Source organism: Patagioenas fasciata, chromosome 14 (genome assembly GCF_037038585.1).
Source record: "Patagioenas fasciata isolate bPatFas1 chromosome 14, bPatFas1.hap1, whole genome shotgun sequence".
Taxonomy (NCBI): Eukaryota; Metazoa; Chordata; class Aves; order Columbiformes; family Columbidae; genus Patagioenas; species Patagioenas fasciata.
The window spans coordinates 18061302-18084969 of NC_092533.1; the positions used below are offsets into that span (position 1 = coordinate 18061302).

The following is a 23668-nucleotide window of genomic DNA, read 5'->3' on the forward strand; positions in this document are numbered from 1 at the left end:
GGGGAGGGGGGATCCTGCAGCCTGGTGCCCTGCACGAAGGGCTGCATTGTTCCAGACTGGCAGCAGATTTGCGCAGAAAATCCCACCCTGGACATGAGGTTTGCTGGGACTTTGCTCCAGTTCTGCAGTTCCCATGGGTCCCCTGGCTGGATACCTGGCCCTGGCACCCCTGGCACCCCACCTGCCAGACCCCAGCATCCCTCACCACCCCTCCTGAAGTGACCAAACCCTCCAGAGCACAAACAAACCTTTATTTCTTCCTGCTGGTGGAAGGAACAGGTATAAATACCCCAGCTGAGCAGGACCGTCCTCCATCGCCAGGACTACACACATGGCACACACGGCCAACCCTGCTCCTTTTGCCCCCCTCCCAAATATACCATGGTAGATGCAAGAAGGGAAGTGGGGGATGGCTTGGGTGTCCTGACCCTGCCCCACAGGCTCAGCACTGGGGAGGGGACATCGTGCTGCCTTCCCCCTGCCGGGCACTGTGCCATGCTTCCAAAATGTGCAGGCATGAGGTTCCTACTTTTATTTTCCCATTTAGTTGCTTCCCTCAGTGCTGGGCCTGATGGAAGACATGCCACCCGTGAGCAAGAGTATGTGTGGCAGCACCCCCAACCCCCCCAAGAGGGGGTACTGCAACTCAGCATCCTCGTCCCCACTATTTCCCTGGTTCCCACCAGTCCTCGCTCCAATCCTGGCTCTGGGTTCAGGAGGAGGAGGAGGGTGTGGGCTCCATGGTGTGGAAACATGGGGTACGCATCGTTGGTGCTGCTGAGAATGACTTCGCCCCCACATCGGTGGCTGTCCCTTTGGCACCCAGGTCACGTCACCGGCTGGTCCTGCTCTGGTGGCTGGCTCTCGTTCTTCCTGAGGATGACACTGCTGAGCTCCTGGATAAGTTTGTTGTTGATGGGTGAGGAAGGCTGCATGTTCCTCTTCTTGGGGATCTCCAGGGAGGTCTCTGTGGTGGGACTGCTCCCCAGTGCAGCCTCCTGGTCCCAGTCCCTGGCTAGCACCAGGGAAGGCTCCATGTTTCTCTCCAGAGAAGCGGTTTTGGTGGGTTTGAGCCCCTGGGCTGGAGCTTTGTCGCTCTCCAGGTTCAAGCCCCTTTCGAGGGACACGGCTTTGGTGACAGAGGGACCTGCTACCCTCTGGGCTGGGCTGGCAGGCAGCGAGGAGCGCAGCGCCGTGGCCAGGGGCTGCTCAGGGAATGTGGATGGCTTCTTGGACCTGTCCACAGGGGGCACAGCCGACAGATCTGCCAGCAAGCCCTGCCCAAGCTCCAGCGCGGCCAGCTCGGGGAAGTTGCCAACCTCCTCATAGACAGGATCGGTGTCCACCTCCTTCTCCTGCTGCTCCTCCAGGGAGTCCTGGTGCATCTTCATGGGCTGGGGGAGAGCAGGGGGCCAGAGTGAGGGGTACTGCCCACTCTGCTCAGCCATAGCCCTCCTGTCCCTCCTTACCTTGCCCTCCCTGCACTTGGGTGCTGCCCAGGCAACTTTGACCTTGGGTCTGAATCTTGCGGGGACCCACCCTCTGCTAGGTCTGTTGGCTCAGGCACTGTTGCCCTTTTCTTCCCCCATCGCCAGTGGAGGGTGAGTGTTTTGGACTCTGCTGAGGCACAGTCTGTGCCACCAGGCTGTGGCACCAGACCAGCAGATGGGCACCCATGCAGAGCTCAAAGCGAGGTGAGGTGAGGTCCAGCCAGGTGGCCACCACAGAAATAACGTGATAGCAAATAGGATTCAAACCTATTCTGTTGCGCTTCTTATGTTGATCACTATGGACAAAGCGTGCCCAGCAGGAGAGGTGCTGGGAACTGCGCTGGACTGTGGTGGTCTTGCTTGCACACAATGGGACCATGCAGGAACCATGCAGGCACCCCCCATCCCTGGGTATGGGATACACAGAGCAATGCGCGCCCCCTCCTCTGCCATGCACCATGGGCAGAATGGCCTGGGCATGTCTCCAAGTGCAGGTGGGATGGGTGGGATGCTGCAGCAAGCCCTTGCTTCCATAATCAGAGGGTGCAGTGCAAAGCCAGCAATGGACGTGCTTCATGTGTGTAGGTACTTACGAAGAACATGGACAAAGTCCTTCGCGTGTGCAGTCGGCGCTAGAAACAGAGGAGACGGGCAGAAGTAAGCACGATAGCGCAGAGCAAGGTCACGGATGCCTGGGCAGGCAGAGAATGGGCAGTGGGGTGCAGCACCCCATGTGCCTGCACAGGGCCCTGCACACACAGAGAGCTGCCACAGACATGAGCACAGCATGCAGCGCGCACACACCATGAGCACAGGGACACGCACCCAAAGCATCCATTGGTGTCAGGCAGCAAGCACCTGCACCGGGGCCCTGGGGCAAGCACAAAGTCTCAAGATGGGTGCGTGGACCTGGCTGGGTGCAGGAGCACCCGTGAGTGGGGTATCTGCGGGGGCTTTACCAGGGTCTGGTTGGCAGAGAGCATGGTGACATCGGTGCTGTCCCCGTGCAGGGGCACCAGTGGCATGGTGCCGAACTTCTGCTTGGCAAGGTCAGAGGAGGAGCGCCGGCGCATGATCACGGGGCGCAGGTCATCGTGCTGTGCACAAGGACAGGGCAGGGAGGGGGGGTCATGCCAGGCTGCCCTGCCAGACCCCTCCCAGCCCAGCCCAGCCGGAAGGCACGGCCAGCCTGTACCCACCTGAGCCTTGAGGATGCTGGTGGTCCAGTCCCACAGCTCAGCCTGCCCTGAGCACACCAGGTACCTGCGGATGAGTCATCTGAGAAGCTGCTGGGGAGCAGGGCCAGCGGTACCCAGGTCCCCTTGTCACCTTGCCTGTGAACCTGAGACTGCCAGGTACAACTACAGCTGGTAGCTGTAGTTACCTCTGAAATCCTGCATGCCCAAATCCCTGCATCAGGGCAAGGCAACAGCTCGTCAGGCACCCGTAAGCCACCACAGTTCAGCTCTCCTTGCTGCCCTTAGAAGAACATCACAGCCACTTCCTTGTTGGGAGCAGGCAAAGTGCTCAGCTGCTGTCCCAGCATTGGCAGCATCACGGAAATGAGGACGGGATCAGTGGGGTGCACGGGTGTGCCCAGGCACACAGCTATGTTGGGGAGGATGGGGCATGGAGCCCAGCTCAGGGCGAGGTGCAGGAGCACCTGGTGTTGGGTGCAAGGGGACAGAGAGCAGTGTTGCATGAAGGCTGGCAGGCAGTACAGCCATGCAGGTGACATGCACACCTGGGCAGGGTGGGCAGGTCCCTCTGGAGCCTGGTGCTGGCTGCTTGGAAGATCCATCTCCAAGGCGTTCTGGTGTAGATGGGGAGGTGGGAAGGGTGGCATTGAGATGGATTGACCCTGACCCCACCTTGTGCCGGGCAGCATGTGACCCCACCACTGTGTCCCTTGTGTGCCCTAGCCAGGCACCAGCTCTGCCTTGACCCCCAGGGCCCCGTAGCACTGTCCCTGGCTGTCCCAGCCCCACAAAAACTGGGGACAGGTCTCAACATCTCTCCAAATCCAGGATGGCAGGGGCAGATACTCACAGTTGCTGCTTGTCCAGGATCAGCGTGAAACCCCACCTGGGGAAAGGAAGAGACAGGCTGTGGGGCAGCACCACCGAGCTCAGACACAGCCCAGGGGCTGTGAGCAGCGGGTGGGGGTTGAGCTCGCCCCACCGGCCAAGGCTTGTCATGGCTTTGGGTCCTGGTGGGGCTTGATGAAGGGCTACAAAGTTGGTGAAGGGTTTGGAGAGGAAGCCATATGAAGAGTGGCTAAAGCCACTTGATTTGTTCAGCTTGGAGAAAAGGAAACAGAGAGGATACCTCATGGTGGTCTACAGCTTCCTCACAAGGGGAGGAGGAGGGGTAGGCACTGAACTCTTCTCTTTAGTGACCAATGACAAAACCCAAGAAAATGGCAGGAAGATGTGCCAGGGAAGGGTCAGGTTGGCCATTAGGAAAAGGTTCTTCACCCAGAGGGTGCTGGACACTGAACAGGCTCCCCAGGGAGGTGTTATGGCCCCAACCTCACATTGTTCAAGGAGAGTCCGGACAACGTCCTTAGACACATGGTATGAACCATGGGGTTGTCCTGTGCTGGGACAGGAGTTGGACTCAATGATCCTTGTCGTTGCCTCCCAGCTGAGGAAATTCCGACATGATCTTAGCAGCCAGGTTCATGTGCCAGGCCCTTCAGGCAGGGACTGAGGGATGCATGGCCCAGGGCCATGGCCAAAGAAGGTCCTACTTACTGGGCTGGTGGCTTCAGCTTCTTCCTAATGCCCATGTAAACCTTGGCTGCATCCAGGGGCCACTCGCGTTCAGGCTTGGCGCTCTGGGGAAGGAAGTCCTTTGGGTCAGCCCGGACCGGTGCCAGCCCCCCTGCCAGGAGGACAGCCACCACTGTGTCACTGCTGTCCCCAGGCTCCCTATCTGTGCCTCTCCTCCCTCCCTTGGGACACAGGTCCATTCCCGCAGCATCCCCCGGCTACCCGCTTCTCCTTGAGCAGCAGCAGCCTCCGGTCCCGGATGACGAAGTAGCGCTCCTGAAACTTGTTCCCCAGCAGCTTGGGGGTCTCCTCACGACATTTCAGCAGCCCACACTTGGGGGTCTCACGCTTGACACCTGCCCATCAAGGGGAGATGGGGGTCAGGGGGGCTGGAAATGTGTGAGGGTGTCTGGGGCATTGCAGGGTGATGCCACCAGGGGACTCAGGGCAGCGGCCAGGGCAAGGGAAAGCTCAAGCAGAGCTGTCCCCCTCTGGAGACACCCCTTGGGGCTGGGACCGTTTGTGATTGCCTTACCTGTGAAGAGACAGCTGCCCTCGCCAATAGGGACCTTCCTCACCAGCAGGTATGCAGCACTGGGCTCTGGGAGCTTGCACCACTGCAAAGCTTGCTCCAGCACCTTCTCCTTGGGGTGCAGGGGCCACTCTGGGGAGGCAGGGACACTCTCACTGCTGTGTCCCCTTCTTTATGCCAGACCCTGTCCCCACTGCCACTGGCAGCAAGCCACCCCACCTGTACCAAACACCTCCTCCTCACCAGCCCAGCCATGCTGAGAGCATCCTCCCATGCCATCTGCCCATGCTCACCCAGCTCCCCGTTCTCGAGGGCCTCAAAGGTCAGCCAGATGTCCAGGCTGGCTGCCACGTTGCGCATCTCCAGCACCTGGTTGGTGAGCTCCTCTGCTGTCATCGTGGGGGACACCTGTGGCCGGACACACAGGGAGCTGTGGTGGGTGGTGGCAGGATGGGTCCCAGGGACAGGCAGCACCAGGACCCTGCATGCCTCCCACATGGCCCTCCTCTAGGACTCACCTTCAGGGTGATGCAGCAGTCGGGTGACTTCTGCTCCAGGTAAACCTCGATGATGAGGTCCCCTGCCTGTGAGAGCTAGGGGAAGAGGGGGTGGCATTGGTGCTGTGCTGTCATGGGTGCTGTGCACATCCCCTCTCCCCAGGGACTGGTGGTGGTGTCCCAGGGAACTGGGGCTGCTTGTTCCCTGGGCAGGAGCCTTGCAGTGATAAGTGAAGGGGAGACAAGTGTGGAAAGGTCCTTCACCAAATGTCTGGTGTGGGACACTGGGGACCCAGAGTGGACAGCTGGCAGTGTCCGCACCCTCCAGGCAGTCCCACCAGCCCTGGTGTGATGGAGGCCAGCAGGCACATCCCTAGTACCTGGGTGTCCTTCCAGGTGGTAATCAGACTGTTCTCCAGATCCATCTGGGATACCTGGTCCTCATCAATCTGCCGGAGGAAGGTTGCACAGGGTCAATGTGGAGTGGGATGTGGCTTGAGGATACATAGCCAGAATTGAGGGATGCAGGGGGAAGTGAAGGTGGGCAGCATGGGGAGATACAATGGGGGAGGGACAGAGGCAACATGGAGAATTCTGGCAAGGCCCCTGCAGGGATCTTACATTGAAGATGCTGACATAGTTGTCAATGAGGTCTTCCATCACCTTGACCTCGTGCTCCCCTTTGCCATCGGTCTGGAAAAGGCTGGGTGCAAAGAGCAGTGACAGGTTCTTGGTGCTCATCTGGTTGAGGTCTGCACATTTCTGCACCCTGGGACAGGGAGGACAGAGGTGAGGGGCTGGTCCCACTCTGGGTGAAGTTTCAGCCCCAGCCACCCTCCTCTGCCTCATACAAACTCTCCTGAAACAGCCCCACCTCATACTCTGAGTCAGTATTTTTCCCTCTTTTTGACCACTGGGTGAAGTTTACATCCTACACGGGGTTGTGCCCTACTCTCAAACCTCCTCTCGCTCCCCCTTGCTGCAGGATGACTTTGGGAACATTTTAAGTGTCCCACAGTACCCTGCTCCAGCACATCCCAACACCAGCTAGGGGGCTGATGGGGAAGGATGCAGGCACTGAGCTCATCCTGTCTTGCAGGAATGGGAGTCAGCATTCCCCAGGCAGCCGGGAGACCCCATACTGCTTGCCAGCCTTGGGGAGCCTGGCTGGACCAGGAGACCCAGTGGAGAAGTGGCTCACGTACCGGTAGAGGTGCCCGATCAGTGCAGCCAAGGTCTTGTGGTTGAGGCGAGGCAGGCGATGAATGAGCTCCTTGTACCGCTCCAGGCGCTGAGGCTTCGAGGAGATTTCTGGAGGGAAGAAAACGAGTTGTGGACCATTTCTGAGTCTGGTGGATGCAGACTTGACATGGGACCAGGGCTGGTACTGGGATCCTGTCCTGAAGGATACCAGTCCCGGTAGTCCCCAGCAGGCAGCCCAGTGTGGGGGCAAGGGTTGGGTGAAGGAGGTACCTGCAGCCTCCTTCCACTGTGGGTGCAGCTCCAGGGTGAAGACAGGGTCCTCGAGCTCACGGAAGAACCTCTTCAGCACGTCAGTGACATCCTCAATGAAGTTGTCATTGATGCGCAGCTTGACATTGCGGGCATCTCGCCGAAACTCCTCCATCAGTACCTTGATTCGGGATTTTGCCCCATTCTTGCGGTAAATTCCCTCATGTCGCAATCCTGGGGCAGGGACATAGGGTCATCAGGGCCCAATCCTGCCCAGAGACTCCCCAGTGGGGCTGTTGCCCCGAGATCAGTGCCTCCTGCCCGGACCCATCAGCTGCCATGTGTGTGCTGAGGGATGCTCTGGCCGTGACACCACCATGCTGGACTCACCGTACTGGGTGATGAAAGCGATGCAGCTGTCCACGATGATGGGGATGTCCCCCCGGCTCAGCTGCTGGTCCCGCAGCGCGTTACCCCGGCCCCCCGCTGACGCCTGGATGTCGGCGTACCACGCCGCCGAGTCCGCCCGTGACAAGCCCTGCAGGTAAAATGTCCTGAGAACGACAAGGGCAGAGAAAAGGGAATGAAGGTTGCCCAGGATGGATGGATTACCCCTCCTGCCCATGTGCACAGCTTGGCTCTGGGACAGGCAGCAAAGCAGTCAGGCTGAACCGAAAGACACCCTACCCTGGCTTCTTAAACTGGAGACCCCAGTTTAACAAGGACAAGAAATTACTGGAGTCCAGTGGATATCTACAAAGATGATTAGGGGACTGAAGCATCTTTCTTATGAGGAAAGGCTGAGAGACCTGGGACTGTTCAGCCTGGAGAAGAGAAGCTGAGAGGGATCTTATTTATGCTGGTAAATATCTCAAGGGTGGGTGTCAAGAGGATGGATCAGAGTTTTCAGTGGTGCTCAATGACAGGATGAAGGCAACGGGCACAGACTGAAACACGGGAGGTTCCATCTGAACATGAGGAGAAACTTCTTTGCTGTGAGGTGCCAGAGCCTGGACCAGGCTGCCCAGAGTGGGTGTGGAGTCTCCTTCTCTGAGACATTCAAAACCCACCTGGATGTGACACTGTGTGATCTGCTCTGAGGGAACCTGCTTTAGCGGTTGGGTTGGACTAGATGGTCTTCAAAAGTCCCTTCCAATCATAACCACTCTGTGATTCTGTGAGAGACCCCAGGCTGGGGTGACCTCTCCAAGCCCCTTGGCCACAGCCCTGCTGTCCCAGTAGCATCCTCACCACTCATTTGGGATCAGCACTGACCCATGCATCAGTGCCTTTGCTCAGGCATCCTGCTGAGCTTGCTTGATACATTCCCCATGCTTCACAGAGCCAGCACTCACCTTCCCATCTCCACCAGGATCAGCAGTTCTCTCTTCTCTGGGGTGTCCGTTGGGGGAACCAGGCCTGTATTGGGGTGAGAAGTAGAGGGGTCAGAGCCAGGCACAGCCACTCACTGCATGGTGCCTGTCTCATGCTGCAGTGCGGCACTCACTGAGCTCCTGCAGCCGCCGGAGGTTGATGCTGTCCTCAGCCCCATCATCCTCGGCGGGGCAGATGAAGAGGTGGGCTTTCTGCAGGATGAAGAAGGCCTGCTGCCACCGCTCAGGGTTGAGCATGCACTTGTATCGCAGCTGACCCACACGCTGGAACTCGTAGCCCAGCAGGCAGTGACAGCTCACGGGTGTGAACCACTGCAGGACGGAGCAAGAGATGAGCCCGGTAAAGACAAGGTTCAGCCCCTGAGTGCAGACCCCCACAAGGATAGGGGCAGGTCACTGGGGATGATGGGAGCTCCTGCAAAGGGAAGGAGGGTGCCTGCCACAGAGGATGAAGAGCATGGGGAGGTAGGAGGAATCACAACAGGGAAGTGGGGATGGAGCCCAGGAACCCACCAGTGTCATGGGGTGCCGTGGCTTGGGCTGGCTCACCTTGCCAATGGCGCTGGCCCAGGCTTGCAGGGTCTCGGGCCCATCGGTTCCCAGCTGCTGCACTTTTTCCCCAATGAGGAAGAGCTCGAGGGTGAAGCGAAACCTGCAGAGGATGAACCAGCTCAAACCTGCACCCAGAGCCAGACCAGCCCATTGCACCAAGCAGGGCACAGTGCTCTACGTGCCCATGGTTTCTCTGGGCAAGCGGGGGGCAAGGCTAGGGGTACCTTTCAGTGGGGCCGGGGCTGGCGAGCCCCTGGGCTCTGCTCACACCCAGGGAGATGAGGTCCCCGCTCTCGATGTGGCCCAAGGGCTCAGTGCATTTCTCTGTCTCGAAGAACAGCAGAGCTCTCTCCAGGGAGCACCAGGTGCGCTGGAAGTCTACAGGACGGGGGGGGTCAGCGGCACTGGGGTGGGTGTCCCGCTGGCTGCCCCCTCGAGCTCCTCACACTCACCTTCTTTGCTCTTCTTGACACCAGGGAGTTTGTGGGGGGCCATGGCCCGGTACAGGTACCCATTGTGCATCACCGGCTGTGTGATCTCATTGTAGACACCCTCTGGACCTGCTTCCTGTATGTGCGGGCTTCCTGCAGGGAACAGAGCTGAGAGTGGGACAGGAGCAGGCACCCACCAAAATGTGGGTACTTGGGCTGGCAGGGAGTCCCCACTCTTGCAGGTGTAGGCCAGGGGGAGTGCCAGGCATGGGGTTCCATGAAAAGGGGCTTCAGAGGAAACCACTGCCTTGCTCCATCCCAAAAGAAGGGTGCAGTGGGGCAGGTCAGTCCCCCAGAGAACCACAGTGCCTGCTGCCCTGTCTGTCCCCAGCCTTGGAACACGCTGTGGATGGTAGAGGCAAGGAGGAAGACCCCCTGTCACAGCTAGATGAGGCTTGAGGGTCCTCATTACCTGAGTGGTTCCTGGGCCTTTTGCTCTCTGGTCCCCACCAAAGGTCGGCCCCAGGAGCCACCTCGCGAGGGGTAGGGTCAGCTGCCAGCCCAGCCTCTGTGGATGAGAAGAACTGCAGGACGGTCTTCAGCAGGGCTGGTCCTGCCACTGCAGTGCACAGTGCCTGGGATGAGACAGGTGACTGTAGGGACCGTGTCCTGGCCCACGGAGACCCCCAGCCCACTGTCAGGGGTGCTCAAAGGTAGAACGAACAGGGCACAACCTCCCACCAGGACTGCCAGGTGCGGGGCTGTGGGTGCACACAGACAAGCAGGAGGTGTTAGCATGTCATAGCCAGAGCTCTGGGGTGGGTAGGTGGTCCCTACCTGGAGCACGTCCTCCTGAGTGGCGTAGTGGGGATGGGGCAGGCGGTACCGTCCCTCTCGGTACTTGCGGGAGATGAAGTCCCGTCTCTGCTCGGCACTGGCATCCGGGTGGAGGGCCTCAGCAGCAGGGAGGTGAGCTGCCCAAAACCGATTTGCTCGGTCATTTCCGAGCATGATGAAGAGCTGCAGGAGAGTCCCATGGTCATGGTGAGCACCAGGGCCAGCCTGGAGGAGCAGGATGCCTGCACCCCTGTATCCCAGGGGAGACTGTGGGGGTACTGCCCTGCCTGGGGAAGCAGCCTGGCCCGCAAAAATGCTGTGCCCACCCCAAGGCCCTGCTCTGAGTGCCTCTACCTGCACAATTTCGTTGGACCAGACACTGGTGTCGAGCTTCAGACTTTGCACCTTGGAAATGTTGGAGCCCAGGCTGCGGTGCTGCCCTGTGGAGAGCAGACAAGTGAGCAGCCCTTGATCCTGCTGGGGAACCAGCACCCAAATCATATCTGTACCCCAGCCAGCACCCTGTCTGCCCAGGCAGACCCAGCCCACACCCGCTGGGAGCCACCTGTGCCCACCGGGGAGGTGTACTGGCCTGCACATTGCTTGCAGATGACCACGCACAAGTTGATGGATGCCCAGTCAGGACTCTGAGCCCAGCAGTCTGCACAGAATTTGTTGGCTTTGTTGGACCAGATCTTCTCTGCCACCTCATAGTCATAGAGCATCTCAGCTATGGCCTCCTGTAGGGCCTCCATCCACTCCCGCTTCTCCCGCTCTGATTCCGCCACAAAGCTACGAGCACCAGCACAGCCAAAACTCAGGGACCTGGAGCTCTCAACACTCAGGTCCAGCACCCGATTGCATCCCCCACCTTGTCTCAACCGGACACCCGGGGTACCTGAATATTTTGAAGGGGGTGATGAGCTCGAAGCTGCGGTTCTTGGCTTCACGGATGGTGGAGCCACGCATCTCGATCACGCAGATGCCAATGCCCATTTTAAAGAACTGCAATTCAGAGTGACACTGGTGTTGGCTCTGCAGCATTGTGGCCATGGTGGACACACCATACTGGATATGGCTGTGATTCTGGGGCTGGAGCCAGGAAGCTGCACCCCACTCCCACCACTGCTCTGCTTGGACCAGTCAGACCTGCCTGCCACACCTCAGCCATCCCACGTGGGCTGACATAAAGCATTCAACAAGCATGTTATGCCTTAAAATGAAAGGTAAGTTCTGCCCACAGCCCATGAAACTGGGACATTCAAATCTTTCTGTTTTGGGGATTTAAGTCTGCGTTGAGTCAGGCACATTCATAAAGCAACATGAGCAAAAACCCCAGAGGCTTTATGCTGCTTCGTGCATGCCAGGCAAACTGGAAACCAGGTGACTGGAACAATACCCCTGCAGGCAGGAGGTGGGATTTCCATGGGCAGCGGGAGGGGTGTGATGGGCCGGCAGAGACCTGCTGCCTCCCACAGGTCAAACCCACATTGCAGCAGTCATGTTTGTTGGTGATCACTGATCCACCTGTCCTGTGATGGATTGGGACAATTTGATGCGACTATGACTTAAGTGCCAGGCAGAGATGAAGACGATTTGGTAACAGGGAGGATACTGGGATGATGTCCTCTCCTGGCAGTCCCAGCATTTCCAAGCTCAGGCTCCCACTACGGCTGCCCCATGCAGGATCTCCATCATTTCCTTTCTCCTGCCCATCCTTTTCCTTTCTGCTCTCCCTTTGGCACTGACCTTGGCTACTCTCCCACTATCACTCTCACCCCCATCCACCACTGGCACAGTGGGGTGCCTGGTCTGGCCACCAACCTGCTCACTCTTGTACAGCCACATCTCAGGCAGGCTCAGAGCTGCGAACACCTTGGACTTCTGGCCCTTCAGCTCCAGGGTGCCTGACTTCTGGCAGTGAGAAGTGTTGGCAGGCCGAGGCCGGGAGCTCCCCCGGTGCTGGTCCATCACCTTCTGCAGCGTGGAGCACCACTCATTCCTCTGGGCTGGGGACCAGGCATGAGGGAGCAGGTCTTAGCCCTTCCCAACAGCCCTAGCATGGAGCAGAGCACCCAGCAGACATAGCAGGGGAGAGGTCCCCTTGCTCATTGTGGCCAAGTGTTTTGGGGAGGGAATGAGAGGTGCCCATGGGATGCTCTGGCTGGAGGAGGGAGGCAGGAATGGTTCTCTGGGGACTGGTCTGGGTCTTTGCTTACCCTCATTCTCTGCACGGAAGACAAAGATACGGTGGCTGGTGCAGACCTGGAACTTGTTGTCCTTGGTGGAGCGAACCTTCTCGATCACAGAGAGCGGGATCACCCCCTTGGGGTAGGGCTCCTGGAACAAGCCCCAGGCAGGGTCACCCCCCTTTGCCCTTCCTGTGGGGCACCTCCATAACCCAGCCACCCCAGCACTTGCCTTGTTGGGCACACTGGCACCATAACCATAGGGTTAGGGGGACATGACAGGGAAGCCTGCAAGATCCTGCAATAGTGGTTGCTCCTGGGCCATGCATGGCACCCATTTCCGCATGGGTGCCACTGATGTGGAGCCAGCCCATCTGGCTGTGCCATGGGACTGGGGCAGCCACCAGTACCCTGCCACAGGCCTAAGGAGGCCATGCAGAGCCCCATGGAAGGATGAGAGGCCGTGGGACAGGAAACGATTGTTGACTCTTCCCACGCATGTAACCTACAGTGCCAGTGCCTGCAGTGAGAAAAGCCCCCGTGTGCAACACAACCCCACATTCCTGGGGTGCTCGGTTACGTGCTGCCTCACGCACCACCCAGGGAGCACCCGCAACTGAGCAGGAACTGAGCATTCCGGTAGGGATGGGTGCATGGCTGGGACCCAGAGATCCCCCATTTACAACCAGTTCCAGGGCCTGTGAGCTGGCAGGGCCCCCCTCGCCTGCTCCCTGTTGGCAGAGGGTCCCTCACTGCTCTAGGCTTCTTATTGAATAGGGCTGTGCTCAGAGACCCCCAGGCACAGGGGCACGGTCACTCTGACTTGGCAATGGTAAAGCAATGCTGGCTCCTTCCAGGAGGAGGACAAGGGGAGGAAAAAGGGATATGGCAGCTCACGTGGTGACAAGTCACCATGCTTATGTGGCATGGCGTAGCCTCCCTGCTCTGCCCCTTCGTACCTTGTCACTGCTGAAGTACATCAGGTTCTTCCCATCAAAGCGGACGTAGCGCCTCTGGAAGACATAGTTCCTGTTGGGACGGCAGAGAAACGAGGCTGTTGGGAAGGGGATGGTCCCCCTGAAAACCCCACATCCTCTCATAGACACCCCTGCCTCCAAGGGTGGCTGCATGGAGACCCTTGCAGCACAGCTGAGGGATCTAAGAGGGTCCTGGTTGCCCCAGTAGCCCAATGACCAGCATGCCCACCTCACCAGCCTTGCCCGAGGGGGCTTTACCTATGGGGAGCATGCCACAGCTGGGCACGTACCCTTGTGGGGAGAGCTTGTCCAGCCAGCCGCTGAGCATGGTGGGTCGCGGCTCAGAGAGAGATGTGAAGCTGGCATAAGGGGAGATGGTGAGGTCATCCAGGACCTCGTCTGGGTAGAGATGGGCTGCCAAGCTGAAAGAGGCACCCTCGGCCCGCGGTGCCTCCACAGTGGAGTAGCCTTCTGTGTCATTCTGGACTATGCGGTTGATGAGCCGGGACCGGGTCTCCTCATCCTCGCTCCTTCCTTCGCTGCTGCACTCACTGCTCATCCTGCAAGAAATGAGGCTGTGGGAGTGCAGTTGTGGCAGCATGGCTGCTCGCCATATGGGGTCTAAGTCAACATCATCTGTCTGGGGATGTCTCACGCTGCTCCTGGACTCATCCTGAGCTCCTCAAGGCACCCAGTGACACGGGTGTTTGCATCTCCATGAGCAGGGTAGGACAAGGGCTCAGTGCTGATGAGACCTGTGGCCACCAGCAGCCTGAGGCTCAGCCAGTCGTATGCGATGTCAAGGCTGGGGGTAGCTGGCAAAATGGACTTCCTCATCTTGGGTGTTACCGCATGGGCCACCACACATCTCCAAACCCTTTGCATCACCTCCCTCTCCTCTTGACACCTCAGGCAGCAAACCGAAGCCAGGCAGCTCCCCTGTCCACATCCACCTCCTTACTCTGCACACACCCCAGGTCCCTCCCCACTGGGGGTCTCAGCCTGTCCTCTCACTCCACCCCTCCAGCCTTCATGGCACTGGGAAGGTCCTTCTGCCACAGCAGCCTCCTTCTCCCTCTCGCATCCAGCTGAAATGTTTTGCAAAGGGATTAGGCTGGTGAAGCTCCTGCATCCATCTCATTTTCTTGGGAAGTCATGTTGAAACCCTCAGCTAGGCCTGGTGTGACTGTCCAGCCATAACAATAAAAGGAAATTGTAAAAATAAACTACTAAGCCTGCCTCTTCCCCTCAGCCCTCTCAGTCAAATGTTTGTATTTCCCTGAAAAGGAAACGTGCTGGAAAATTTCTGACGGTCCCAGGAGCTCACAGAGGAGCTGCCCAGGTGCAGTGGTGATGGGCAGGAACAGAGTCACAGCAGTGTCTGCTGTTGGCAGTGGGACACCCCAGCACCAGGAGAAGAGCACCCATGCCACTGGGTCACTTGTGGAGTCCAGCACCTGGATGAAGAAAAGGCTCCCAAGAAGGGCAGCAAGGACGGTCCATGCCCCATCAGCTTCTGTCTGAGAAGGGTGAGTGATGTGGGGAGGCTTCTGAACTGGTGAGCAGCATGAGAAGGTCAGAGAGGCATCTCCTGGCCACCACCATTTCAGTCACAGGAGCTGAAGATCATCAGATAGGGGACTCAGCTGGAGCAGGGTGCAGAACCACATGGGAAAGTGGCAGTTCTGTGGGACTTCTCACCATGGGCAATTGTAGATGGGGAAATTTGTGGAGGAGAAATCCACTGGCAGCTACTGAATATGAGAAAACATCTCTAGATTAGAAGTCCATGTGCTAGAAATGCTTTTGGACCAGGAGAATGACCCAAAACACCTCCCCTCATCAAAAACTCTCCAAGCACCTGGTTTGAGCAATGCCTGATCATGGGAGCCAAGGCATTGCACCGATCTGTGCTTTGACCCTGGACAGGCACCTCCTGAGGCCATCAGATGTCCCTGAGCCATGTGGGACAGAAGCAAGACCTGAAGTCTCCCTGGGAGGATGTTGGGCTGGAGCCACCCAGGCCAGGGGTCAGCTCCGAAGAAGTGGGCTGGTGTATGGGGCTGAGGAGGCAGGTGGAGAGGGAAAATGGTCTATTTGGCTCCAGTGTCTGCAAGAAAGATGAGAAGTGGCCATGGGTGGGTGGGAGGCTCAGAACAGCATGAAAATTGCTATTTAATTAGAATAACAGAGTCTTGGCAGGGTGGTTTGTCTGGCTGGAGTCCAGCCCTGGTGTCCAGCTTCTTCAGGATGGACTGACCAGGGAGCAGGGTGGCTGGAGGACTCTGTATGTCATAGGTGGACATCAATCTTGGGTGACAGAGCCGAGTGGGAGACAGACTCACTGAATGGGTCAGGGCAAGAGAAAAACGGAAAAATCCATGAGATCCTCTTCCTGAGTCGTGATTTACAGCCACTGAAACCACGAGGACCCCGAGGACAAGCAGCATCTGGCAGGGACAAGCAAAGCCCATGGCCTGGCTGAAGTGTGGTGTCTCAGCACCCCAGGAGGGCACCAGGATCTAAGCCATGTCCCAGCTCTGCCCTTGAGGACAGGGTCAGTGGAGGAAGCCTCCAAGTAACAAGCCTGCAAAAGCCAAGTCATTTCCCTTTTCAGCTGGTGTCAGACAGTGAAGACAGCTAACCTTAGGGCCAAAGGAGACCCCAAGGCAAGGAGAGGCTATTTCCAGGTATTTCCAGGTCATCTGAGCCTGAAAGGTGATGCCTGAGGTACACCAAGTTGGGGCAGTCTCGGTCCATCAGTCCTCATGTGAAAGAGCTAGTGGAGGATGGAGGATGGGCAATGGAAGAACTGGATCTGCTGGTGGTGAGGGGACCAAGGAGCTACTGGTGGATCTGGTTACTTCAACTGAGGGTCATGGGCTAGACAAGCAACCTGCTGGTGGGCACCTGGCAGTGGGTAGGGAGATAGGAACAAGCTACCAACGACACACCATACCCAATATTTCTTTTTCTGCAGGGGAGATGTTTTGGGGTGTGAGGAGAAGCAATCCAGGTAGCTGAGGATCATCTCATCATGGGTCTCGATGCAAACCAGAGGAGGGCCCACCGTCCTCACCATGATGCCTGACAAGTTGCTGTCTGACCCAGTCCCCCAAGCTCTGTGGGGTGACACAGACACTGCTGTGACACTGTCTTTCTCCTGGTGAGACTGATCATAGAATCATAGAATCACAGAATCCCAGAATGTCAGGGATTGGAAGGGACCTCGAAAGCTCATCCAGTGCAGTCCCCCCATGGAGCAGGAACACCCAGCTGAGGTTCCACAGGAAGGTGTCCAGGCGGGTTTGAATGTCTGCAGAGAAGGAGACTCCACAACCCACCTGGGCAGCCTGTTCCAGTGCTCTGTTACCCTCACTGAAAAGAAGTTTCCTCTCAAGTTTGAGTGGAACCTCTTATGTTCCAGCTTAAACCCATTACCCCTTGTCCTACCATTGTTTGTCACCGAGAAGAGCCTGGCTCCATCCTCGTGACACTCACCCTTTGTATATCTGTAAACATTAATAAGGTCACCCCTCAGTCTCCTCTTCTCCAAACTAAAGAGCCCCAGCTCCCTCAGTCTTTCCTCACATGGGAGATGCTCCACTCCCTTAATCGTCTTGGTTGCCCTACTCTGGACTCTCTCCAGCAGTTCCCTGTCCTTCTTGAACTGAGGAGCCCAGAACTGGACACAGTATTCCAGGTGTGGTCTCAAAGCAGGTGTGTCTGAAGCAGGGCAGTTGCACCAGCACTGCAGGGGGCTGAGCGTTGCCAGCTCAAATGAAGGTGCTCAGCATCAGGGAGAGCAAATCCCACCCTATGCTCCAGGCTCTGCTGGACCCTCAGAGACATACATCCCAGTTTTAAAGGGAAATTCGCGTTCCTCTTCCTGTTTACTGAGCATATCTTGTGCTGGCTGTCGGTTCTGTCCATGTCTAACACTGACACTGGCTTCTTAGATCCCAAACCAGAGAGCAGAGTGGTCCAGACAAAACTACCCCAGAAGAGAGTGAGAGTAGGTATCTCAGGTAGGAGGAAGATATTGTGCCAAAGGGGTCGGAGGGTCTCTCTGAAGTTTGGAGTGGGAAGTATTTCCCAGAATGAGGGTGTTGATGGGCTGCAGGAGATAATCATAACATCCCCAGTGGACAGCTGCCAGCCAGTAGCATGAGAGTAACTGGTGGAACTGAAGAAACACCAGTGCTGAAGGGAAGGATCGGGAGGTCCCACAGAGGGCCAGGGCTGGCTGGCAGCTGCTCAGCAGCTGGGCAGGAGCCCATAGCTCTGCTCCAGGGGATCATGGTCAGACTGGTGGGGCTGCTCTGGGGAGGAAAGTGTTGGAACAGCTGGCCAATGGGGTCCATGAGTACAACACAAGATGTCTTCAAAGGCTTTTCTGCCTCTTGTTTAATCACCCACATTCTCCATCAGGTTAGTTCTCAGGCTGGGAGAAAAAAACCTGGGAAGACGTGGTGGGCCTATCCTGACTCTTCTCAGCAAGCCCAGCCTGCAAAGTCCCTTCTGGGTCCAGGGCTGTGAGTGCCTGACTGATGCACTTGGGATGCTCTGGATCCTAGCTCCCTGGAAGCTGCCAGATGGGGACTGTGACCTATGGGCAGCACTCGGTCCTGCTCCGAATGGCTGGTTCAGAGGCTTCACGGCAGATTTCAATATTTCTGGCTACAGAAATCCTGTTCCCAGGTATTTGTAACTCCTACCCGTGGCCCATTGTGGCTCTCATCTGGTTGCAACGTCTGGCTGTCTGTAGCACTTGATCAGGCCACGCTGCAGTGAATTGCACCCAGGGCAGGAGAAGGGCTGGACCAACCAACACTGAGGCCAGAAGTGCAGGGGGATGGGGATGCACTGGCCAGTGAGGCCACGGTCAGAGCTGAAGGACACTGAGCTGCAGCTCGCCTCCTTTCTAAGCAACACAGGAAAAGGAACCCTCCCCGTATGAAATGGGAAGCACAGCTTTCCTTCCTCTTTCTGAGATGCTATCAGGAGCTATGGAAAGAACATTTCAAAAGCATTTTAAAGGTGCCCCTCACAACCCCACTGTCCCTCGCTGTGTGGCAGATCAGCAAGTGCTGATCTCATGATGCTGGGGCCTTTGGAGGTTGCACATCCCTTCATCTAGAGCTTGGACTCATCCTATTTCTGAGCAGGCCCCATCCCCTGTAGTGTTTCCGTACTCCCCGTGGCCAAATCCCAGCTCTGCCCAGTATGCAGGTGCCCAGTGCCACTGGCACTGCCCCAGCTGGGCACCTAGAGCATCTCTTTGCCAGCACTGTCCCCCTGAGAGCCACTCACCAGCACAGCTCCTTCTCATCTCTGAGCTCATCGGCTCTTCTGGAGGCTGCTGACCTGATCCCAGATGCTCCTGATTGGCTCTAGGGTGGGGGAAAAGCCCCCACCACCTCTCAGGCTGTCCCCAGGTGTGTCACCTGTCCCCCTAGTATGCAAAACCCCGCCCCTGAGCTCAGCCCAGACCCTGCAGCCCAGAGGAGGTGGTGCCTACCTGCGTGGTTCTTGCTCCAGGTCCAGCTCAGACACTGCCTCGTAGCTCTGATCAGAGGAGATGCCAACACCCTAGCAGGAAAGATTGGTTACATCTCCTCTGCCCTCAGCCTGTGACCCCCACTCCAGCAGCGATGCTCAGCCAGACACTGCCGGGCACCATGGTCTCACCAGCTGCAGCTCCCTACTTTGCAGCAGCTGGTGGGACACAGAGTGACAGCAGAGGACAGCCACCATCCTCAATGTCTCCTCTCACCTTTTGCTTCTGGGCTGGCGCTACCTGCCCAAAGATAGTCTCGCTGTAGGGGCTGATGAGCGGCTCACCGACCTCTGTGGGAGAGACATGAGAGGGAAAGGCAGTCAGCAGTGCCAGGACTGCCGACCATGGAGGCGGATGCCCCCCACCGAGCCCACCACAATGCACCCCAACATCCAGGGCAATTGGCACAACAGATGTGCCAGCCTGAAGACCATCCCAGCCCCTGAGTGGGGCAGAAGTACGGGGTTGGATCTGAGGGGAAGGGAAGGTGTGTGGATGTCCTCCTCACTCCCCTTCCTTGGGACAGTGGGATGTCCCCGCTGCACACTGGTGGCCTGGGCGCTCTCACCTGGCTTGCTGAGGGGTCTCTGTGGGATGGGGGGCAGGCCCCCACCAGGCCAGCTGGGACTGCTGAAAAACAGGAAAGGAGTTACTGCAGATGGGGCAGGTTGAGAGCCTGGGGGATTCTTCCACCTTGTTTTCCCATCTGGCTTACACAGGCTGGAGGATGAGCCTGGCCGGGGCTGAGCCCAGATTGATCCCCCCTGGGATGTGCAGCATCCCCTCTGTGCTCCCAGTGCCCTCCTTGCTTCCTTCTCCTCCCCACTCTGGGACCTGCTGGGCTGTGTCTCCTGGGGCTGCCAGGCATTTCCTATCCCAGGTAGACCCCCTCTAACATCACCCGCATTGTTCCCAGCACCAACCATCCCCAGAGCCCTCAGCTACCCCCTCACCATGCTGAGGACCCCCAGCCCTGCTGGCTGTGTGGAGAGGAGGGGAAGCTGATTCTCTCCCCAACCTAAACGAGCAATCTGGCACCCAGAGCCACTGTTTTGGCTCAGAGGGACCCCAGTTGCCCTGTGGGACTGCTCCACACAGAGCCTGGGGAGGGCATGGGGCGGGGGTGGTGAGAGGGGCTTTGTCAGCACCTGGAGGCAAACAGAGCCAGGCTGAGGATGGGGCCCTGGGGGTGGGGGTTCTCTGGCTGTTCCGCACCCCCCTCTGCTCCCCCAGGTTGAGGAAAAACATCTGCTTACTTGTGCTTGTCGTCCGGCTGGGTCAGCTCCTGCGGGGCCAGAACCAGGAGCTGAGCGAGAGCCCGACCCTGGGGAACATCCTCCCCTCCTGAGTCTTCAATGGGGGCTGATGGGGGCTTGAGTCCTTCATAGATGACATTGGACATCATCTCCAGCCTGCCCTGCCCTGAGCCCGGCTGTGAGGCTGACCTGGGGCACGGTGAGGGTTCTCTTTTGGCCAGGGCAGCTGGGGCAGGCAGGGGAGGGCTGGATGCGGTGTGACCCTCCATCACGCTCCCAGGGCTGGGATCAGCTGCAGGGACCCTGTGGCTGAGCCGCGGTGGGACAGACGGGGCAGATGGGGGGGATTGCTCCAGTGCCTCCAGGGCTTGTCCATGATCTGGAGCTGGTGGGGGGGCTGTCTCCTTCCGAGCATTTTCCCATGCTCTCCGCCGGGATGTTCCCATGCCCATGGCCACAGTCTCTCCTGCACCACTTGGCAGCACCGGTCTGGGCTCCGAGCTCTCCAAATCTGTGGAGCTCTCCCCTGGCACAAACCCTTCCAGTACCACAAAGGCTGCAGGTGTCCTGTCGCTGTCCAGGCTGTGTGCTGGCACTGTGGTGCGTGCCAGTGGTGTGGGTACCAAGCCTTGCTCCGGCTTCAAGCGAGGGAAAACTGTCCTTGGCTTGGGAACTGGCTTCACGATGGGAGGAGCAGGGTCCTTCTCTAGAGGTGATGCCTGGGCGGGTGCAGCAACGTGCTGCTGTGTCCCAAAGGCATCAGTAGCACCTCCTGGCGCTGCTTTCATGGCATCCTTGCCTGTCTGAGGGGCATCCAGGACCTCGGAGGCTTGGAGATGGGTGTCTCCTGCTTCGGGTCCCCTCTGGGATGGAGTGAGCATCCGTGTCTGCTGCACCAAGTTCAGGATCCTTTTGCGGTGACCAGTGGCGGTGATGCCGATCTGCTGCAGGTGGTCCCCATCCAGCGAGGTGGCATCTCTGGCCACGTGGTACCCATGCTGCTTGAAGACATCCTGGTACCTCTCCAAATGGATGGTGGCCAGCCAGTCTGCAATATCGGAGTCAGGGCCACACGGGGAGCTCATGGCCCTGGGGTGCCTCTGCCACGAATGGTCAGCCCATCATCTGTGGAAGGAGGAGAGAAAGGGGTGAGAAGTGAGCAGGAAGGGACAGGGGGGTTTCAGCTGCCACGAAGCCCACAGACCCTGTGGGTGGGAGGGCAGGATGCACCCGAAGGTCCCTCGGTGCAGCGGTTCTCCCTGGAGTCGCTCACCTCCTAGCTCAAGAAGCCAGCATCCTGTTGTTCCTCAGCCTGAAGCCTCTCCGCCCCTCCCCGGAGCTGCCGGATCCTGGTCCTGCTTTGTCGGTGAGGCTGTGACCCGAGCGCAGGCAGGAATCGAGCGGCTGGGGGCTCACGGGGGAGTGGGTGGGCGAGCAGACACCGAGTGCTGGGGCACCTCGGGCTCTGCCATGCGTGGGACGGAGCAGGAGGAGAACGAGAGCCAGGGGGTGTCCCAGCAGAGGGGCTGACTGAGGCAGATAACGGGGAGCAGCTGGGCCCCTCCCAGGGGATGAGCTCCTGTGCCGGCCAGCACGGGGAGGGCTCTGCGGCCGGAAGGGCCAGACCATAATCTCTCTCTCTCTTGCTACTGGTGAGGGCATGGGAGAGGTCAGCATGACTCACGGCAGGCAGAGGGGGGACAGCCTCCCACCCCCCAGCCAGGACTGGCCCCCTGTGCGCCCCCGCTGCAGCACCCATGGCTTGAGATGGAGGGGCACAGCCTGGGGCTCACACTCAGCATGGTGCCCACCCACTGGGTCCCACATCCCCAAATTATTTGCCAGCCTGGCCTCGGGGCAGAGCTACGGGCTCTCTGCACGGTGCCGAGGGCCTTTTTCCCATGAATCATGCTCCTCCGCACTAAACCATCTGTGCTGACTGTGCTGCCACTGAGTCTTTTTCCAGTTCCTCCATTTCCCTCTATTGTTCAGAGCAGGCTTCCTTCCTGCTGCCTGCACGCTCCCACGCATCCCCTGCCCCCTCCCGCGGGACAGCCGGGCCAGGATCCATCCTACATGAGCCCGGGGCCCCGGCACAGGCATCTGCCTCCTCCCCGCTGCTGCCTGCACAGGCAGAGGCTGCATGAGCGGCATGGGGAAGCATGGGCAGGCTGGCGTGGTGGCGGAGGTGGTGGTGTCCCTGTGAGCACGTGGCAGGGGATGCTGTCAGTGAGCATGTGTGGGGTCTGCATGGTGGGTGTTTGCTGGAGGCTCCTCATGGGGTGAGTGGCTGCTGAGCAGCGTGCGTTGAGGAAGGACGGCCATGGCAGCAGCTGGCCGAGAATCTGGGGGAGCAGGGCAGGGGGACATGGCAGCTGGAAGGCGCCTGTTGATGTAAGATATACGCAAAGGGCTGGGCAGGGGGGCGTGGGGGGTGATGTCCTGTACCAGTGTAGGCTGGGTGTCTCCGGCACAGACTTCAAGGGCTCTATCTACTTCTGCTCAGCAGCCTGGTGTTGAAATGGGACAATTTCCCCCTTTCTTGTGCCTATATCACCTGAAGGATATGTGGCCCGCGTTGCCCGCTGCCTGCCCTGCCTGGGGCTCCAGCAGGCAGTCCCCTGTGAGGACCTGGACCCTGAGACCTCCCCATGCCCGGGCAGTGGGGCTGTGCCAGGCACTGGGCTGTGGTGGAGCACTTTGGGGCAGTCTGGCTGCGCCCGTGGGCGGTGGCGCTTCACAGGGAGATGGACACTGTCCCTATCCCTTCGAACTCATGTGGAGCAGCCAGTGCAGTGGGCTGGAAGTAGGTAGTCCTCGACCTTCCCCTCATCCCTCTGTCTGTCCCATCTGTCCCCTGCCACCCTCAGGGTTCTCCCTCACCTCTCGTGGTCCACGGTTCCGGTGGAGCAGCATGGTGAGCAGTGCCGCTGTAGCCTCCTCGGCCGCCCTGCTCCAGGGTGATGCCAAGATGTCTCTGGTGGGCACAGGGCTCAGCCTGCAGGCAGGGGCAGGCAGCCCTGCAGGAGCCGCTGCGGGCGCAGCCAGCCTTCGCAGCACCCAGCCCACGCCTCCCACTGCCGGTCCCTCCTCTGGGCCAACCCTCTGGCCCCCATCCCTGTCCCACCCTCCTGTCCTGCCCCTTCCTGGGCATGCTCCTGCCCCATGCTTGGCCCTCAGCCAGGCTCTGCCCTCCTTTGGGGGCTGCCCCCATCCTCCCCGCTCCTTGTTTCACCTTCCCAGCAAGGGTCCTGCATCCCACCATGAGCCCTTGGACTTGCATTGCCATGGGGCAACCAGGCTTCCCTGGGACCCCTCGCCCTGAGATAGGTCTTTGAAGTGCTTGGGTGCATTAGGCTCTATCTGCCGTTTCTGCCTCTGCCTGCAGGCAAGAGGAAATATTTGTTATATCCACCATGGCCTGGGACTGGGCAGGGTGCAGGAGCAGGGAAGGTGCTGCCAAAAATGAGACAACAGGCTAAAATGTTCATGCTGGTGAGAGGATGTAGAAGGGCTGGCACTGGGGCTCGTGGGGTGAAATGCTGGGAACACAAATTTCTCCCCGTGCTGCAGGGATGCAGGGGTGCAGGAACCCATCCCACTGCTGGTGCCCCATGATGAGGGGGATGTGGAGCGAACTGAGGGGCAGGACAGCATTGGGGTCTGGGGTGGCAGGGGGACATTGGGAGGGTTTTTCTCCTGTAAAGAGCCTGTACTTTCACCACTG

The 23668-nt window shown here is 58.7% G+C and overlaps 1 protein-coding gene across 4 annotated transcripts; it reads right to left on the reverse strand.

The window, feature by feature from the left end:
* Nucleotides 1-230: 230 nt before the first annotated feature.
* ARAP3 (ArfGAP with RhoGAP domain, ankyrin repeat and PH domain 3) lies at nt 231-23029 on the reverse strand. 4 transcript variants are annotated; one of them, XM_065848923.2, is made up of 35 exons: nt 22825-23029; nt 21215-21590; nt 19942-21066; nt 19254-19315; nt 18902-18975; nt 18647-18717; nt 13416-13685; nt 13108-13177; nt 12179-12299; nt 11784-11968; nt 10858-10964; nt 10552-10751; nt 10314-10399; nt 9960-10142; nt 9595-9757; nt 9144-9275; nt 8916-9069; nt 8689-8791; nt 8253-8451; nt 8101-8164; nt 7136-7299; nt 6767-6979; nt 6499-6604; nt 5915-6062; nt 5674-5742; nt 5315-5389; nt 5090-5204; nt 4800-4928; nt 4487-4620; nt 4247-4329; nt 3540-3575; nt 2690-2753; nt 2450-2587; nt 2084-2122; nt 231-1394 (listed from the first exon to the last, which is right to left on the reverse strand). In XM_065848923.2, exons 3-35 carry the CDS (start codon nt 21024-21026, stop codon nt 828-830), a joined length of 5409 nt encoding a protein of 1802 aa, XP_065704995.1. In that variant the 5' UTR covers nt 21027-21066; nt 21215-21590; nt 22825-23029; the 3' UTR covers nt 231-827. The 4 variants fall into 4 exon arrangements, with proteins under 4 accessions (XP_065704995.1, XP_065704997.1, XP_065704994.1 ...); XM_065848925.2 differs by lacking the exon at nt 21215-21590 and having other exon boundaries at nt 19254-19312; XM_065848922.2 differs by lacking the exon at nt 21215-21590.
* Between the last annotated feature and the right edge of the window lie 639 nt (nt 23030-23668).